We start from the raw sequence: 19,366 nt of genomic DNA, 5'->3' as shown, positions 1-19,366 counted from the left end.
ATATCTCAGCGCAGCATGGGAGTTCTTCCATGATATTGGTAAAAAAATGATCAAATGGCCTCAAGGGATCATGGTTTACCTTGAATGACCTCAAAACGTCCAAATGTAGCAGCCAAAATATGATCAGTTGCCAAATATGACTAATTTGGTAGTTTCTTGGTGTTTCCGCCACTATATCTCAAGGCAGCGTGGGAGTTCTTCCATGATATTGAAACCAAATTGTTCACATGCCCTCAGAGATTCATTGGTACAGTGAATGACCACAAAACCCCCAAATGTAGCAGCCACAATGTGATCAGTTGCCAAATATCACTAATTTGGTAGTTTCTTGGTGTTTCTGCCACTATATCTCAGCGCAGCATGGGAGTTCTTCCATGATATTGGTACCAAAATGTTCACATGCCCACAAAGATTCATTTCGTACCTTGAATGACCACAAAACCCCCGAATGTAGCAGCCACAATGTGAACCGTTGCCAAATATCACTAATTTGGTAGTTTCTTGGTGTTTCTGCCACTATATCTCAGCGCAGCATGGGAGTTCTTCCATGATATTGGTACCAAATTGTTCACATGCCCTCAAAGATTCATTGTGTACCTTGAATGACCACAAAACCCCCAAATTTAGCAGCCACAATGTGATCAGTTGCCAAATATCACTAATTTGGTAGTTTCTTGGTGTTTCTGCCACTATATCTCAGCGCAGCATGGCAGTTCTTCCATGATATTGGTAAAAAAATGATCAAATGGCCCCAAGGGATCATGGTTTACCTTGAATGACCTCAAAACCTCCAAATGTAGCAGCCACAATGTGATCAGTTGCCAAATATGACTAATTTGGTAGTTTCCTGGTGTTCCTCCCACTATATCTCAGCGCAGCGTGGGAGTTCTTCCATGATATAAGACACCTTACTCAAATCTGGTACAAACGTTAAATCAATCTCAGGCCTAGTAGAAATTTAGGATATTGGATATGATGAGTCATATATATAAGCCATTAAATTTGAACAAAGTTGATGTAGCATGATATATTGAAGCTGATTGTTTTTTTTTTTTGTTTTTTTTTTTGGAAAGTAGATTTCAACACTTCTGCAAGGGTCAAGTGACAATAATTCATGCCTCCCCATTCCTCCTCCCCCCTTCTCCTCCCTGCCTGACTTAACAGACTATTTTTTCTCAGGAATAATTCATATGAGTATGTAAAAATGACCTATTTGATCTGACAACAAAATGAAGCTTTCACTATGGTTGAAAATTAAGGAAGGAGGAAATCAAGAGAAAGAGAGATGATAGAAGGTTTATTATGTTGCAGGAAGGAAACAAATGAAATAGAAATTTCAAAAAAAAAAATGATCAATATAATTTGATCAATATATGCCATATTGATCAATATATGCCTTCCCAAATTCATCCATGTTTGTAGTGAAAATGGGTTGTAAAAATGCACAAAAGGTGCTTTTTATGCATTTTTACAACTCACCCTCCAAAAAAATGTAATGCAAAACAGAAAGTATGCAAGATTACGCTTGCAAAATACAACTCAGGGCCGGTTTAATTCAATTTTACAACACATAATATACGCACTATGTGGGTTGCAAGAAATATAATCTGTAAAACATTACTTTGACACACTTTCAAGCAATTTTGCAAACCATTCAGCCACAGCTCATTATAGTTTGCAAAAAATGTTTTGCAAAACCACAACACAGACCTAAAAAATAGAAATTTACAAACCATGGCTTGCAACCCTTGTCACAATACAGTCAACCTAAGCACCTAAATTGACATCAAGCTTATTTTTGGCTATGTGCCGTACACATAATATGGAAAAATAACAAAGAAACAGATAAAAAGGAAAAGGGGGGGAAGAATTCCAAAAAAAACAAGACATAAATCATTTTTTGATCCTGCCAGACCGTCGCCTGGCTGGTATTGGCTCAGCGGGATGGATGACCTTCAGTCAAAGTGAAGGCCTTGACAGAACTTCTTGAGTTTGAGTGTCTGGTTTGACATCTTGAGTTTGAGTTTCATCGTGATGTTTGGATCCATTCGCAATTTCTGATTGATCAAGGCCAGGATCCACAATTTCTGATTGATCAAGGGCAGGATCCAAAGTCTGATCAACAAGGTCGGATTGACCTGACTGATTAGCAAAAAAAGATTCCTCTTCCTCTAGGATATCTTCTACAATATTCGCAATTGCAGACTCGCCATCGTTGTCTTTGTCTGAATTGCTCTCGGTTTTCTTTGCTCTTGTTTTTTTCTTTGTTTTTCCGGTTTTTCCCGAGGTGGTGAATGTGTTATTTGGTTCTGTTGGGACCAGATGTGAAATTGATGTTGACGTGTGGGAGACATTCAAGATAGACTTCAATTCTTTGGATGGAATGTCGCCACTTGCCCCTGGATTGTCTTCCTTTATATTCTGAATCGCCCAATCAACATAATCCTCCTCCGAAGGGGTCCAGACCCAAGAATAGAGAAGCCAGCTTGTATGTGGATCTGCACCTGCAATCAAACTCGGAACCCGATTGATCTGTTGATCAAACCCATCGTTTTTGGAGTCGTTATGTAGCCAAACAGCAGTCAAGCTACCCTTTTCGGCGGAGATGTTTGCGCTTCGCAGGACCTTACACCAGTAATGGTGATGGGCCCAGTAGCCTCAAGAGATAAGTGTGTAAGTCGCACCTCCTACTTCCATCTTGAATGGCCAATTAGTCGTACCCATGAATTCATCCTGGAGAGCGTCGCTTCCGAAGCCAGTGGCAGTGGCCTCAAGGTGGAAATTCAGATGAAGAGGAGGAGGATTGTCCTTATCAAAAACAAGCTTCAATTGGTCAACTATGTAGTGGCAAGACGATTGTGATAATCCGTAGTCCTGGAGAATAGTAATGTCCGAAGATGATATCTTTTGGAGTTTTGCCTTCTTCTTCGGCTTCAGCTTAGGTTTAGGAGAGATCTTGGTTTTTGTGCATTCTTTGCACACAAGTCCAGAGATTGATACCAAACCAGTTGTTTGCCAAGTCTCCATCAGCTTGGCAACATCGGAGTAAGGTATACTGTTTTGGTCAAACATTCGAGGCTTGATAGTTAGCACATGGTACATTCTGCTTGCTCGATCGGGGTGCAATTGTTTTCTATCAGGGTGGAGTTCACAAGTAAACATTTGTCCTTCTTTGATTGAAAAAAGCTGCTTGTATTCAGGCTTCCTGTGGAGCTTGGGATCCAACGATACCTCCAAGAATCGATCACACAATGCAAAGGCACCCGGGATAAATTCGGCAGGATACTTATTGCGCAAAATATCAAAGATCATGTTTTGCCCGCGAGTCAGAGTTGATCGGATGGTGTTGCTGCCGTTCAATTCGCCAGTGGTTCGACAAGAGAAATGATGAGCAATGTGGGAGAAAAGATCATTGCCCTTTCCACTGATTCCGCGGAGCCATAACGGGTTGAAGAGGGCGAAAAGAGATTCCAATCCGGCGGCTAACCAGCAGCGATTGGCGCGCTTGGGCTTGTCGGGCGGGGCCCGGCGGTAGGATGGATAGGCGGACCAGAGATTTTTGTTGAAGTTGGTTGCATTTGGTGGCCAACCGGTATTTTTCTTCTGTTTCTTCGCGACAAGCTCGTCAGTAGTGTCTGGTGGTCTCCCATCGTTTACAAATTTCCCTTGACCACGCTTGCGCTTCTTTCCAAGCCCCAAGCTGGCGCCAACATCCTTGAGATCGTCGCCGTATTTGATTGGTATTCTGCTCATCAGTGCTTTCCAGTCGTTTTCCAGCATGTCGACGAAAGTGTAAAGGTCAATCATTCCAACCATGAAGCATTGTCTTCCTTCACTACAGGAGGGAAAGAGGAAATAGGTGTTATCAGAATGATTTGTAATTTTCCAATATGATTTGTAAAGAAATAACGGACCTAAGACAATAGTAAGTCCGATGCAAGCTCTCCTGGCCATTTGTAGTATCAGGAAGTCCGTTGGGTGTGTCCTCAAGGCGTGGTTCTCGGGAAGGAAACAACAGGGCCTCAATATCTGAGACAGTCCACCAATCACGCCACTTTTGAACCTTTGGATAACATTGTCGAATAAAGTCAACCTTCTCCTTGTGAGTTTGGCCATTTGGCTCGGCTCGGTCCAGGAGACCCATGCATGCCTTCCGGAAAGGCTCCTAATAAGATGTGGCCACAAAACAATCAGCTGTATGCTCAATGACGGTAGAAAGAGTTGTAAAATAATTTTGCAAAAGTTGTAAAAGTACATTTGCAAATGATATTGTTTTGCAAAGTAATTTTGCAAAACAATAACATTTGCAAATGTACTTTTACAAAACACATGAATAAGAAGACTTACCTCTTGATCTACCGTTATGAGCGCCCGATTCCGCTTGACTTGCGTAATTGATTGCCAGAAATGCTCCCGGCATCCTTTCAACATGCCTCGAACCTCCTTGCGAGTCCCGTGACGAAACACTTCAATGTATGCCGATACAAAACCTTCGACTTGAGCGGTTGAGAAGTCTACCACTTGGCGTACGAGTGTATCCCGTTCGGCTGGAGTGAGAGAAGCGGACAAGAATTGCCGGAATAATGTGGCAAAGTGGATCTTATAATACTCTTCACCTAGGCCCCGCATCCAAGTCAGTTGGATTGGAATCCAACGTTGGAGTTCATCGCAAAACATCGATGTCGTTAGCAAGTATCCGTTCTCGAAGTATTGGTAAGTTACATCCGACAGAAGACCGCCTTTGTAGACTTCATTTTGCTGATCGCGAGCCAGTAAGCGATCCGACATCCATTTCGATTGGAACGTAAAATGTTCTGACTGTGGCATGAACAATGAGGATATTATCCACATTCCTCGCCTGTAGATGTAGAAATTGAAAGTCTATCAGATAAAAATTAACCATTTAAAACATAAATAATGCCTAATTACTTACGCGGACCATCCAAAAATGTCCAAGAGGAATTTGTCGCCAACACCAGCACCAAGTTTGTCTGGGGCTAACCCCAACTCTGCGAGTATAGTTCGGCGGTAATAAGCCAATCAATCCCTGTTGATGTAAGCCGGATGCAGCAATACAACACTGTCAAATCCAGATGCAGGATCAATCCCCTTCCCCATCTACCAAACAAGAAAGGGGAGAGGATTAGAGCTTTCCAAAATGAATCTAGATAAGATTTGATTGACATACCTTAAGCTTAAGAGCACCCGCTTTGGGATTTTTTTTGATCTCCGCCTTCAACTCTTCCTTTGCAATACAATCGGGCTTTTTGGCCTCTGACCAAGGATGAGGGTGAGTGCCCTTGTGTCTGAGGAGCCCCCATCCAGTCGGGAGGTGGTGATCAAATCAAGTTGAGTCGCTACCGTGTCCGGGCAGGTTTTGTGGATGACAGTTCCTTGGCATTTGCCTGCAAGGCCTTTGCATTTCATTTTCCTGTGAACAAATGAAATGAAGGCAGAATCAGTTATCGGTTGTAAATTAATTTTGTGAGCGATATGGGTTGTAAAAATTATTTTGCAAGCGATAATGGTATGTAAAATTCGTTTGCAAACTATACTTACTTGCTGCTGAACTTCTCTTTACCTGCTTTTCCAGTTGGTGGTGCTCCTGCCCAATTGCACGATGGGTTATCACACACAAGAGCTCCTAGGCAGAAATATCAAGAGACTTTCCAAGTACGATTGCGGCAATAATTGACCAATGTGGTAACCCTGTTCCTGTTCATACTATCACCCTCATATCACCTAAACCCTTCATAAATACCTCATTATTACTTCATATTCAGATTCTACACCCCATTTTACCCCTAGTCACCCACTCATTTCACCTAGGATTTCCAAATGGATCAGCAGTTATTGGCATGTATAGTTTTGGCAGGTATTTTCTTCTTACATATCCTTAGCATTAGTACATACATCATTCATTAGTATCATAGCTACATAGGACTGCAGATCTTACATAACTTCATTACTCATTTTACCCTTCATATGATATCAGCAGTACATTCCTTCATAGCTCTTGTAGTTATTATCAAATGCTCATCATTATTTCATCTTCTACATAGTTACCTTTCATGTACACTCCTTGGTCATTGCACCTTCATCATTACTGCTCATCTTCAGATATTTTTACTATGTGCTCATCATGTATCACCCCCTGTAGTACTTCTCACATATATCAACACCCCTCTAGATGTTGTATTCCGGATCATGCACTTTCTACTACATCCCCTCTGTAGCACCTTTTAAACATCACCCTTATATGCACTTTCTACTACATCCCCTCTGTAGCACCTTTTAAACATCACCCTTATATGCACTTTCTACTACATCCCCTCTGTAGCACCTTTACACATCACACTTAGATACACTTTCATCACCATAGAAATATATCCCCCAGCATATATCTCATTACCCATCTCAGAGTGACTCCCAAGAGCTTCTGCTTTTCCCCTTCTCACTTCTCCTCTCTCACTCAGTAGGATTGATACACCTCAGACTCATAAAGTGTTAAAGCCATCTAAGTCAAAGAGAATCATCAGCCACACCCTTTTCTTTTTCTTAGTGTAACCCTCTCTCCATCAGCGTTAGTCTAGAGGGCAGCCTCACCAGCACCTGTAGCCTCTCCTACATTATTAGTAGTGTAGTTGACTATTTCCCCTCACAGCTCTTTCCTGATCTTTTAGGAGTTCCACACCGAGCACGTCTTCGTATATCCGACAGTACCAAAGTTGGTGATTTGTTCTCCAGGTAACCGGAGAAAAGCCGTCCTGCCATTTGGATAGATTGGGTATCCTGGCTTGTCAAGCGTACATCCATGATCAATGTAGGTTTTGAATTGCTCGTCCATGTCGGGGAGAAACCATTCTTTTTCTTTTGATTGGCGTTTTGGTTTTGGATCAGCATCATCGGAGTTGGAGCAAGCGCCATTGTCGGAATTGGAGCAATCAGCATCATCGGGGATGGAGGCAGACTCGGCTGCACTCTCAACAATAAGTCGGCGGGTTGGATTTGATTTTGGCGGGCTTGGACCGGCATTGTCATCGGAGTCGGACTCAAAGTCCTTGACATTACGATCGCAAGATTCATCGTCAGCATCATCAGACAATGTAATTCTGTATTCATCTTCATCCTCCTTCTGGGACGTTGTGGAAAGGGCCGATTTTTTTGAGCGGTGTTGTGAGGATGAGGATGAAGATTTTGAGATCTTGGGGGGCTTCGGTGACACCAACAGTGCAAGAGCTACGCTACAAAAAGCGGCAGCGTAGCAAAAGCGTAGCGGTTTTAGCCTTGCTTCGCTAAGCTTTTTGTAGCGGACTTGGCGCTTCGCTATTTGCTACATTTTTTAAGGGGAAAAAATTAAAGAAAATAGCACGCTTTTTTTAGCGCAGAGTAGCGGCAATTCGCTACGCTTCTCGCTATAGTAGCGGAAAAAACGCTACTGTAGCGATTTTGCTGCGCTACCATAGCACCAGTCAAACATCAATACTGCACATCATAAAATGATGGAGGATTGATGTTTGTGTACTATTTCTGGCATTTTCCACCAAAAGGCAGAGATGCCCGCTACACTTTTGACACAGAAGCGACCCGGTTCACTACGCTTTTGGCGCTAAAAAGCGCTATTAGCGCCAAAAAGCGTCAATTTTTCCGCTGCGCTATACTGTAGCGAAGCGGCAAAAAAAGCGCTTCGCTACGCGCAGGCCAAAACTGCAGTAGCGGTTCTGGCGCTTCGCTACCGCTCAAAGTAGCAATTTTCCGCTAGCGCTAACGCTATTCTGGATCCAGAGTAGCGTGTTTCCGCTTCGCTACGCAAAAGCGCCGCTTTTTGTAGCGAAGCGTAGCTCTTGCAGTGTTGGTGACACCTTCAACTTCAACGTGGTTTTTGACGGCTTGGAGAACCTTTTGGGCGGCTGCATGGCTCTTGTGGTTGGAGAGAAAGTCAATTTTTCGGCTGCGGAATCAATTTTAGCCGGTGTAGGACTTTCTGGGATTGTTTTTGCGGGTTCTGGGACTGTTTTCGCGGGTGTAGGATTTTCTTCTGTGGAATCAGAAGTTATTGGTGGGATGAGAGAGTCAATTGGAGCAATGGAGCTGATGGGGTTGGGAGGGGTGATTGGTCTCAGACTAGATGGTGGGAGGGAGCTAAGCGGGCTAGATCGAGGGAGAAAGAGTCGAGGACTAGTTTGATTCCTGTTTTTCGAATTTGTCATCTTCGTCATCGCGGGCACTTGGGAGGTCGGATGGGCAGGCGGTGGGAATTCGGGTGAATAGGGAAAGATTTCGTGGGTTCCGACTGAATGGGGGAAGGATTTTTCGAGGTTGAGGAGGCTGCATGCCTAGTCGCTGATTTCATTATTTTGATATGTTTGTTGATTCGTGTTTTGATGTGATTGTTGAATCTTGTTGTTGGCGGGATGTTCATCCTTGTTGCTTGTTGATCAATTGAAAATTTCTGCATCATGTGGTGCAAAATTCTATCTCACGCTTATCAAAAGCTTTTTTACATACATACTTTTACATGACATCATCGCTTGCAAGACTATGGTTTGTAAATATATACATTTAAGGCTTCTTATGTACTTACACATCCTACATGTGCAAGACATGCAAAGTATGGTTTGTAAATATCATGTGAAGGGCCTCCTGGGCCAATTTCACACACTATATTTTACAACACATTTATTTACATCCCTCAAAATTAGCATTATGGGTTGTAAAATTACATAAACCCCATGCCTCTGTAGAATTTTACATACCTCCGCTTTTATGGCACATATGTCCTGTAAAATATGATTTGTAAAAATCACTTAACCAAAATGATAGTTACTAAATGCCCAATTATTAATCATTTATGGTGAATTTCTGTTGATCTATTTCTCTATGGGGTTTCACACAAAATAAATGTGACTCTTGGGGGCTTTAATGGCTTTCTGGCCAGTTTCTACTTTTAATGGAGTTGTGAAAGGTCTCTCCGGTGATCTGTCACCCCAATGTATGCGCATATGCAAAGGTGGAATTGGCAAAGTGGAAAACCGCTCACATGCATGTGCATGGAGACATTGGAAAACAAACACACACAAAAACAGCTCACAAGCTTATATGTGTTAAGTAGCCAGGATGTCTAGCTGAAATCTGGTACTACACACCTCCAAGCTTGACTTGACTAATAATTGTAGACTATTTTCATCCTTTTTTTTTTAGCTCAATTATATATGATACTGGACTTTTGTAGGGAAATATGCCTATTCAGATGGTCATTTCACATCATTCTAAGAGGGGTGTACATGTTGCTGATCTGCAGGAGGCTTAACCTGAAATTTTTAACAACCTTGTATCAACAGTGGGTAGTTACGGTACGGTTATTGGTAACGTACAAATATTGTAACGGTTTTTCTCTTGTTACCGTTACCGTTAACCGTAACGGAAGTGCATTATGATATCACACACCCAGGATGTTTGAAATTTGAAATCTGTTACAATATCTGCCCACACAGAGGGGCAGATATCAGACTGAATATGATCCAGAGGGGGCCATTTGCCCCTCTTTATCTTGTTAACCGGTGGTTAACGTGTTACGCTACTAGTAACGCGAGTAACGCACCAAAAAAATCAGGCCCGGTGTTACAACTGGTTATTACTATTAGCGCTAACACCTGAGCGCAGTAACTGCAAGTGTTACACTACGCAGATAACAGTGGTTATTGTAGCATATCGTAACTACCCACCGCTGCTTGTATGCATGCACATGAGGGTTACATTAGCAAAGTGAAAACAATGACCACCTTTATGAGAATGTAAGTGATATAAATTGAACACCAAGAATTCATCTCAATCAACAACCAGTTCAAATTGGATCATGATTCAATTTTGGAAATTGTGTCTTTGTGGTTTCAAATTTGTCCCAGTTGACTTCTGCATGACTTCTGGATGATTTATGGATGAATCAAGGAGCAGTTTCATATCAGTTGTGGATTAGTTCCAGAATTTTTCAGTACTTCTTACACTACCTTCATCAAAGGCATCCAGCACAGTTATGGAAAAAGGGTATGTTATGGCACTCTCTGGAGAGTGCGTCAAAATCTCCCCTGGTGCCATGACCTATGATCTGAGAGTTGAGATAGAAGCAAAGAGACATAGAGTTTCACTCTGAGATAAACTAGGTTCAGTGAAAGAGGGTACTAACTATCAATATCCTTGGCACCTGTGATGGAAAGTATACTGGGAGTATAGTGGCATCTGGTTGGTGATCCTGGGCTTTCTTGGTGTGTGGTTCTGGTGGTCTGAAGTCTGTGTGCCTTCCAGATGCATGGGGCATCCTAAATTTGAAAATCTTTACAGTTTTCTTACATGATTACATACTAGAGGCCAAAGCGGCTACGCCGCTGCAGGGTCTAAGCAGGTTTAAGCTCCCTGGTTGCTGCATGCCCCTTTCTTGCTGAATGGCCTCACCTCCACCAGATAACCAATCCAACTCATCAGAATATTTTAAATCTCTTGATTTCAGGCAGGTTCATCAATCCTGGAGTTTGCTGCTTACAAAGTTAGGACTCCATAATTGATTATTCTTTCCAGTTCTTTTGGAGAATCGGGCATCCCATCCCCACTTGTAGTGTTTTTATTCCAAAAAAAAAAAAAAGGAAGAAGAATAAAAAAGATAGCAGCTCTGTGATCCGTCAGGCGCAGGGAAAGTATGATGAAATGAGGCCACCTCAAGAAGAAATAATTTTAAACATCTTCATTGGATTCTTTCCAGTTCAAGGTTGGAGATACTTTGATCATGCTCTTCAAATCCGGATCATTCATAATGGTTTGAGGCTACATGTCTAATCAACTGATTTTTTTATTCCCAAACATGTTAACATTTGTTCAAAATTGTGGCTCCTGTTCAGCAATGTTCTTTTTTCTAAGGTGTGGCGAAGCATATAGTCAAGACAGACAACCAATTGCTCATCAAACATTAAAAACATTGTGATCACCCGCGGCCAGAGGCAAGAAGTCCACACTCCAAACAGCCTCACAAAGAATTTCGCGAAGAGCGAAGAGCTAGTTAAACTGGGCTCACAATGGTGTAGTTGATGGTGGGACAGTAGGGCTTGGAGCGAGAGGGATGTAGAATCATTGGTTGGCAGGGCGAGCGGGTTGGATGGATCATGGAGGTCTGGGCGGGGGGCTGCAGAGCCAGTCGGTGATCTATCTGAGTGTGCTCGCAAGGGTCGTGGTCGATTGAGTTGATTTGAAGGTGTGAGGGGCAAGCCAGAGTGGGCACAGGTCAGGGAGCCGAGCCGGGTCTGGGTCCGGCACAAGCACAAGCCATTCGGTCTCCTTGTCTCCAGCCTGGTGTTCTTGTTGTTCCTGAGCAAGCGGCGTTTGTGGACGTGATAGGAGGATCAGCCGCCAATGGCAATGAGGAGACAGAGGCATCGGGAGACAAGGATGGTGATCCTCTTCTGCCAACCGTTGTCTCCGGTTTTTGTTCTCCTCCGCCTACGATTCAAGCCGCCGGGATGGAGGTTGTTAGGCTATAGGAGGAAGGAAGAGCAGAGAAGAAAGTCAGACAGCCCGGGAACAGGATCCTCCGGTGCCGCCCAAACTTGAACAGCCAGCCCAGCTAGGGAATCATGACTTGATCAAGCTTGCGCGCAAGAACGCCCGCGTATAGTTGCGTCTCTCCCATCCCCCCTTCATCTTGCATGCTGTAATTGCTGACAGGCGGGGCTGCAGCATGGCCTCCCGCAGCCTTGCAATGAGGTCCAATTCCTCTGAAGGTGATCACTTTGTTATAACGCTTGATAGCCGAGAGGGAAGAGGTTGAGGGATGGTATGTAGTACTGTTTGACCAGGGGCACATTTGGGAGCTTGAAGCCCCTCTAAATCCCAAACCCACACAGCCCATCCTCTTACACATGACCACAACCTCACTACCCTTGGAAAACATCATTGATTGAAACTTTTTTTCTCCACTCTCCAGGGCTTCTCTCATGAGCAACGGCCCGGTTCACGTATCCATTCCAACGGCCCACTTTTTTCAACCCACTGCAGTGCCTGGTGTCTCCATAAATTCAGTCCGCCGGCAAGATCTGAAACGGATATCAAGCTGCACAGCCTGCCGTCGGTATCGCTCTCCCTGGCACAAGCCCCTCCGGCAATGGACGTTTCTTCTTCAGATCAATCGTGAGTGCCTTATGTGACAAAGACCTCCTCCGAAAAAAGACCCTTCAGATTACAGAATCTGAATCACCATGTACTGAAACTATTGCCATCCTTGAATATATCCAGGGGTGCTTCAAACAACAAGTAAAACTCTCCAAAACTAACGGAAAGCGCGGACAAAGGCGGACAATGGCACACATGTCCTCGGTTTAATGCCTCAGTCATCCCGCCAGCCTCTGGAGCCCAACCAGTACGACATTCGCCTCATAGTAAAAGCGGGATTGTATGGTAAAATCGAGATTAGAAACGTCTCCTCAGTCACGGTCCGTATATTTCACCTCCCGGACTAGGCCATTTGAATCGATAATGAAGAGTAGAGCAGAACCACAACATGCAGTATAATACTGATACGGAGGGAAGAGGCAATCCTGAAGATCAAGGCTGAACTTGCCTCAGCAGCCGCCAGCGGGGCCACGCCGCCGTTTGCCAAGTTCCTCGAGTTTGACCTTGCCAAGTTGGCGGCGGGAAGAGGCCCTGGCCAATTGTTGAGTAAGGCGGTGCAGGGCGTCGTCAGGCTCGCAAGTGGCAGGGTTCGCCGGGGCGCCTAGGGTGTGGATGTGGCAACGGGGTGCCTTGTCCTACTGAGGCGTGGAGATTGTAGTGAAGGAAGGCTGGAGGGCGGACAGCCATGGCTGCGGATTGGAAATAGTGGGACAGTGGGCGGTGGCAACGGCGTGGCATGGAGTGATGGCTAGAGGGGTGTTACGACTGGTGCGGGGTATCGTTGAGGCTGAATGCGGGTATATGTAGAGCGGAAAGAAGAGGGGAGAAACCCTAGGGGCATCGGTTTCGTCCTAACCCCTCCCTGGAGCGCCCTAATCACTTGATTAGGCCCTCCTTGCAAAACAAAACCAACCGGCCCCTATTTGCTTGTTGCTGCGGCACGGCTGGAGGGTCGTCCATAGGACTTCTGAAGTCTTTGGGGACATTTCAACAGACTGCGGGTGTATTTAGTGTATGTAGGGGCCTTTGAAAAAAATTTGTAATAGAAATACGCCAAAACTTAGATCTAACTTTCCACAATTGTGTGGATTTAGGAAACTTGGATGTACATGTGGTTGGTGCAATCTGTTTCACCTACATGGCGGGGGTGTACACACACTTTGAGAAATATCAAATTATATGAAGGAGTTGAGCTATTAAAAATTGGCCAGGGGAGACAAGGGTTGTGTCAGCTGGCTACTATGCAAAAGCCACTGTAACATGATAAAATTATAAAGATATTGTTGTAATTAAATATTCCACAAATAATAAAAAGTATGCCTTAAAAGTGCATTATGAATGACAATACACAATGAATTACCTGTGCTCTTTAGTATAAGAACTTGATTTATTGTGTGACCCGTGCCCAATAGAAAAATATGTAAATAAAATATGTGTAAAAGTGCACCCCAGAGGATGAGTTATCCCCTGTTCCAAGCAACCTATAGAAGATGGAAGGTAGATCCTTGAGGATCATCCATTCCAATCTCCCTTGGTCACGGGTCCTGCTCAATCTAGCTCAGCAAGACTAAGTTCAAGGGGACACAGGAAAGATTCAGCAATATTAAGAGCAAGGTTTGTCCTGACCCTTTCTTTTCCTCAGACATCTCCACCACATCAACCTGACATCATAATCATTCCAACTCTGCTTCTGCCATCACATCCAGAAACTAGTCTGAACTATCCTGCCTTGTCTGATTTCTCTGTTGCTGTTGCAGTCCACCATTATCTCTTTCCCAAGCTCATTAGGAAGGACCCTTAGCTAGTGAGTCTATGATTTCCATTTTAGCTTGCCACCTATATCCATCCACACCTGCGTGCAGGCCCCAGTATATTTTATAGCTATTCAGATTAATGTATCTTTTATCCTTAGCTTAGGAGGGATCAACCCACCCCTGTCTTGACAGGCTGCTCCTATTTCTTATTCTTTTTATCTACTTATCTACCTACCTAGGATACCTGGTGTATCTGATATCATACAATTTTGCAACTGCCAGTAGCTAGAAGGCATAGGCCTTGATATCTTGTCATCTGACAGGTTGAAATTGAATGAGAAATCAGAATCTGAATTCAAAACAAGTTTAACCCCAAAGATTAAAAAAAACATGGAAGAAATGAGGTGAAAACAAATAATAAAGGCAGGCTTGTGTCCTAGCTCCATGGTTGACAGGCCAAAAGTTGCAGGAGCTGTTTTATCAATGGCCTCATCAAGATTTCAGGAGAAGCGCTAGGCAGAGCCACAGGAGAGGTATGAGTAGTGTCATTCATGATGACAGATGAATCAGAGCTGATTGTGATAGGGGCTGTGGCATCCATAATCTATGGTAAAAAATTTTTCTCACAAACACCTTTAATTTGCCAAGTTGTAATGGGACCCCCTTAATGCTTTAAATTTGGGAAGAGTAGGAAATTATTTTGCACTTCTTTCAATATGCCCTCCCCACTGCTTTGTCTTGTGGGGACCTGGCCTTGTCTTATGTGACATGCCTCTTTTTGCAAAATGCCATCAACTTGGAGGTGTTAGACTGTCACTTTAGTGACAGTGGCACTAGTGGATCTCATGACTTGAGGAGGCAAGCTTTAACACAAACATGCCGCAAGGCCTGTTGTGGGCCATTGTCAACATCCATGGGCCACAATGGCCTTGCTGCACTCAGTTTCCTTGCATTAAAAGAATGACTTGGTTCAGTTGGAGTTGTTCCATAGGTAAGGCACATTAGGGGGGTTCACAATTGAAATTCACAAAACTTTAGGACACATTTTAAGGTGTTTTTGAACATTTTTTTGAAAAATTGATAAATTAGACTGATTGCTCAATGTCACTTGCTGCTGTGCATGAAATTTCAAAATTTTGTTCATAAAAGGCCTTAAAGTTAGCTCCAAACAATTTAATCATGAACCCCCCATTGCCTCATTGATACAGTTGAAACTGTCTAACTGCATGCTTGTTGGTCTGGTAACTTTGATATGCAGTTAAGGGTGATATGCCCTGAGGGGATGTAGTCTTAGATGGGCAGTACATTGGTTACAGCTTTTTCCTATGCAGTTGGGCAGATTATGCGTCAGTTATGCCGTTAGCCTGTTTTCACTGTACTGCTTTCTATGAAGTGACCTCAATGAGCCTCAATGCTGTGGATTAGCGAGATCAATAAGCCGGAGGGCAACTACTGGGGTTCGGTGCCATGGACAAGCAGGAGAGGTTCATCGACCTTCAGCAAAGCATCGACAGCCCCATCTTGTCGCCAGCGAACGAGCTCGATAGCTTGCTCGCGTGCAACCCATTTGCGCTCTCGTTCGTGTTCTTCTGGCCAGGAGCTCGATAGACCCTGGTCAACCTTGACTAACCAGAAACTGTACTCTGCCCTCGGGATAAAGATCTTTAACTTCTGAACGGCTGGATGGGATTTCGGATCCGCTGATCTGTGCAGTTGGTTAACCAGTTTGCCGCGTATTCCTCCTGCAATCGATCGGTAAATCAAGTACATACAAAGGTTAATCAGTAACTACCAATGGAAACATTACGCCCAAAGAAGAGCAAAAGGGAACTCGATACCTTCCTCCCAAGCCTCTCTCAGAGCTGCAAGACCATGATCAGAGAGCTCTTCCTCTTCAACGCCGCCTTTGGGAAGGACCCACGAGCCAAGATGTTTACGAGACGACACGAGGAGATATTCGACCCGAGAGGGTCCATTGTCAGCGGTCACCAATCGGTAAGCGACCGCCACGGCGACTTGACGAGGGACCGGCAGTTTTTCGGAGCTGGTTTCGTGGATTGGGCCGCTCATAATTTCTTCCGATCGTTTGATCTGGCTGGTTGGGTGGGATGTTGTTGATGCACAGCACCCAGTCAAATCGTTCACCTGACTATTTGCATACATATTCCCATCTGATGGCATCTGACCCATCTCACTCATCATGTTTACGCACCAAACAGCATGCAGCTCAACTGTAAAGACCATATGTCTTCACATTGGCCAATTTGATACATAAATGACATCTATGGGTGTTCATAGCTACCAACAATGTAGACAAAGGTTACAAGCTGTTATCAGATAGGGACCAATTGACAGTATTGCCAAGAAGATATGTGGGCGGGGTCATTCTCTGGCAAAACATTACCGTCTTACTTTGCATCTTGATTTGCGCGAATGTTACCATGACACATGCAACACACATAGTCCAATGCACCCACAAATTTTAATTAGGCACATGAAGACACCAGGAGATGGTTCTTCCGCTGCCAGTTTGTTGAGTGCTATACATACCAGTCAAGCAGCGGGGCTCATCAGGCAGTCACCCTCTTCCGTTTCTTGTAGTGTATGCCTGCTATATGTATATCTTTAATTATTTATTACCAGAATCTAAGTTCAAAGAGATGAGAGACTAAAGGAGAACAGAGCTGACAAACCAAAAGAAGCAACCCCATGTTCCACAAGGAAAATATAAGAGAAGAATAATCAGGAATGGAGAGGGAGAGGGAGAGGTAAAACTTTCCAGCGTGAGAGTTGATTTATAGTCAGGTTGTCTGTGTCCAAATTTGTTGTTGGTTTTCTGGAAAGGCCAGCCTAGATCAATGAACATATCTTTGGTAGTGAGGGTAAGGAGGGTAGGGAGGGTTTTAGAATTTGAAATATGAAACGTTAATCGCTTCATTGTATATGCATTTCTGTATTGATTCGGTTTATTTTTCTGTTCAAAGTAGAAAAAGAAAAAGGAAAAGGCCCGAAGAAACCGAGTTTTATATATATATAACATATATATCTTTCTATATGTTTTTGTCGTGTTAAGAGAAGACAACGAAGAAGGCTTTGTTAGACGAGGTCAGAAGCGTCGACCGAAGCGTTTTCCCGATTTTCTTTGTCGTCCTGGGTAGATTGATCAGGATTTGATCGAGCGAGTTCTTTCAGACATTGTTCGATGCTATCGATGATTTCTTGTCTAGCTTCGGGTTTGCCGAACTACTCATTTGACAAAAAAAACGAAGACACGTGTATCAAAACATGATACACACGTACCAATGAGCCAAGAGATGGAAGCATAATCAACCCATAAGGTGGAATGACGTACCCGACATAAGTATTGCTGGAATTGAGTTTTGCCAGACTCTCCTTCAAGCTCGGCCGGCGCTGTCGATCCAGGTCCCGATCCGGTCGAGGGATTCAGGGCCACGGTGGAGGCGAAAGTGAGGAACTTATCCTGAGTTGGACGGTAACTGAACCCGTTAAAGATGGGGACGTTGAGCAACACCCTCAAGACCGCATCGGCTCGCATAACTACATTCATCCAAATTCATAACAGTCAACACGACGCCTTCCCCTTTTGTAGGGCAGGAGAATTCCCAGAATTGATCATCAAAGTACTCTTCCCGAGACCAGCTCTGAGCACTATCACACTCACTCAATCGGTAGCGATAAGGTTCCTCCTTTGTCCGCAATAACCGCAGACCACCCGTGCCCCTTTCACGCCACGACTGATCTTCTCCCAGGGTGAACATCTTACAACGGACGCTTTTGACCAACTCCTCATTTTCCTCACCAGTGATAACTAAGCGGAATTCAGAGAGAAAGTGTCAATAGACAATTGAGGAAAGGTTTCTCTGGGAGAGGGGAATGCTGACCTTCAGTGGCTAAGAATCCTTCGTGTTTATCCTCTTGGCCTAGCTCGGCAGATAGAGCCAAGTGAGTCTTTCGTTCTGCAGTCTGGCCACCGCCCCATTCAGAGACCGGGGGCTGTTGGGAGTCAGGTTGGGAAGGGTCGGCTGGTTTTGAAGATGAGGGGGGCTGCTGGTCGAAGACCGAGGGAGAGGATCCACGGCCGTCGGACCAATCGACGGTCGGTTTCTTGGACGAATCGCCGAAGCCGGCGGAGGTCGCGAAGGCAGAGAAGCCCAGAGATTGGCTGCTAGGCTGTTGTGGTTGCGGAGAGGGGTTGGCCGGGGATCTTGTGGAGGAGGGGGGCTCGTCGGTCTCGCCGTTGTCGGCACAGGCAGAGCTGGCTTTCGAGCTTGGCGGATGGACGTTGAGGAAGTTCGAGACGGTTGAAGGCTGGGCCGAGGGGGGCTGGAGGTCGGGGTGGCTGTTGAACTTCTCCAGTGCGGCGGACCGTAAGCTAGTCGGAGAGAGCTGAGGATGCCGCTTAGAGGATGAGGGGGAGGGGTAGGAGGAGGAGGAGGAGGAGGAGCTCACGGGTGGGGGCAGCTTCGGTTTTTTGGACTGACTTGCCGAGTCCTCGTCGAGTACTGGCGAGGGATCTGCTACGGAGGTGTTACGTTTGCCCTTGAGGAAGAAGTCTGACCCCGACGGGAATTTGTTTGGGCAGAGTTGATTTGCGCTGGCCTGTTGTTGACCCGTCAAGGAGAATGCGGGTGCGGTGGATACTTGTTTCGGAGGAGGGGCCGATGCACGTGCATGTAGGTTCGAACCTTCTTTCGGCGAGCCTGGTCCCTGGTCTGATGGCTGAGCGTACGACCAGGTCGTCGTTCTGGGTGCAAAACAGGCAAAGGGCGATTGCAGATCGGCGTAGGCATCCCAAGAGGCGGGCTGAGGTGGTGGAGATGAGTTCAGTGCGCGAATGGGCTTGTTGAAGACAGGCTGAGGGAACACATACCAGCTCCTTTGCCTTGGTGCTCGAGGGGGGAGAGTTGTCCAGTTCGTTGTGCTGCCCCCGAGGGGTTGAGTGCTTCAAGTTCTTCTGGTCGGATGATGAGACGGCTGTCTGTTGTCCGGTTTCGACGCCCATTCCTTCGACCTGTTCTCTGACTGTCTTCACCTCGTGGGCTTCGGCGGTTGTTGGGCTGGTCTTGTCGGCCATCTGAGACTCCTCTGCGTGTGCGTGCGGCTGTGGTGGGTCGTGGTATTGTATGCAGTTGCCGTTCTCGTTGTTGTTGGGTTCCTTTCCTTTACAAAGAGCTGGGCTCGGTTTCGGCCAATCGATCGGGGTTTCTGCCGGCGTTTCGGACATCCGCCGCATGTGCCACCCACCTCACCAAAACCTGGCAAGCTTCCCTCCAATCAGCTCCCGGTGATGTCATCCATCAAACATCTCCTCCTCCCTTCCTCGCCTGACCGACAATCGGAGGCATATCTGTGTATCTCTTATTCAAACCGACCAACCGCCTAGCCGCGATCTCCTTGGATTACATATGGACAGCCAGCTCACATATCCAAGCTTATCC

General features: G+C 45.1%; 3 protein-coding genes across 3 annotated transcripts; all 3 read right to left on the bottom strand.

Moving 5' to 3' along the window:
• Window positions 1-11,190: 11,190 nt before the first annotated feature.
• PtA15_9A230 (uncharacterized protein) lies at window positions 11,191-11,848 on the bottom strand (the record flags this gene model as incomplete). Its single annotated transcript, XM_053172418.1, has 3 exons — window positions 11,191-11,352; window positions 11,430-11,519; window positions 11,624-11,848. 3 exons carry the CDS (start codon window positions 11,846-11,848, stop codon window positions 11,191-11,193), a joined length of 477 nt encoding a protein of 158 aa, XP_053023660.1.
• Window positions 11,849-15,356: 3,508 nt separating this feature from the next.
• PtA15_9A229 (uncharacterized protein) lies at window positions 15,357-15,977 on the bottom strand (the record flags this gene model as incomplete). The annotated part of the gene is made up of 2 exons (XM_053172416.1): window positions 15,357-15,649; window positions 15,746-15,977. 2 exons carry the CDS (start codon window positions 15,975-15,977, stop codon window positions 15,357-15,359), a joined length of 525 nt encoding a protein of 174 aa, XP_053023659.1.
• Window positions 15,978-17,003: 1,026 nt separating this feature from the next.
• PtA15_9A228 (uncharacterized protein) lies at window positions 17,004-19,152 on the bottom strand (the record flags this gene model as incomplete). The annotated part of the gene is made up of 6 exons (XM_053172415.1): window positions 17,004-17,150; window positions 17,260-17,465; window positions 17,590-17,736; window positions 17,810-18,314; window positions 18,378-18,731; window positions 18,799-19,152. The coding sequence occupies 6 exons, from the start codon at window positions 19,150-19,152 to the stop codon at window positions 17,004-17,006; spliced, it is 1,713 nt and encodes a 570-aa protein (XP_053023658.1).
• Window positions 19,153-19,366: the final 214 nt, after the last annotated feature.

This window comes from Puccinia triticina, chromosome 9A (assembly GCF_026914185.1).
Source record: "Puccinia triticina chromosome 9A, complete sequence".
Lineage (NCBI taxonomy): Eukaryota > Fungi > Basidiomycota > Pucciniomycetes > Pucciniales > Pucciniaceae > Puccinia > Puccinia triticina.
This window is presented reverse-complemented; position numbering and strand designations above follow the sequence as displayed.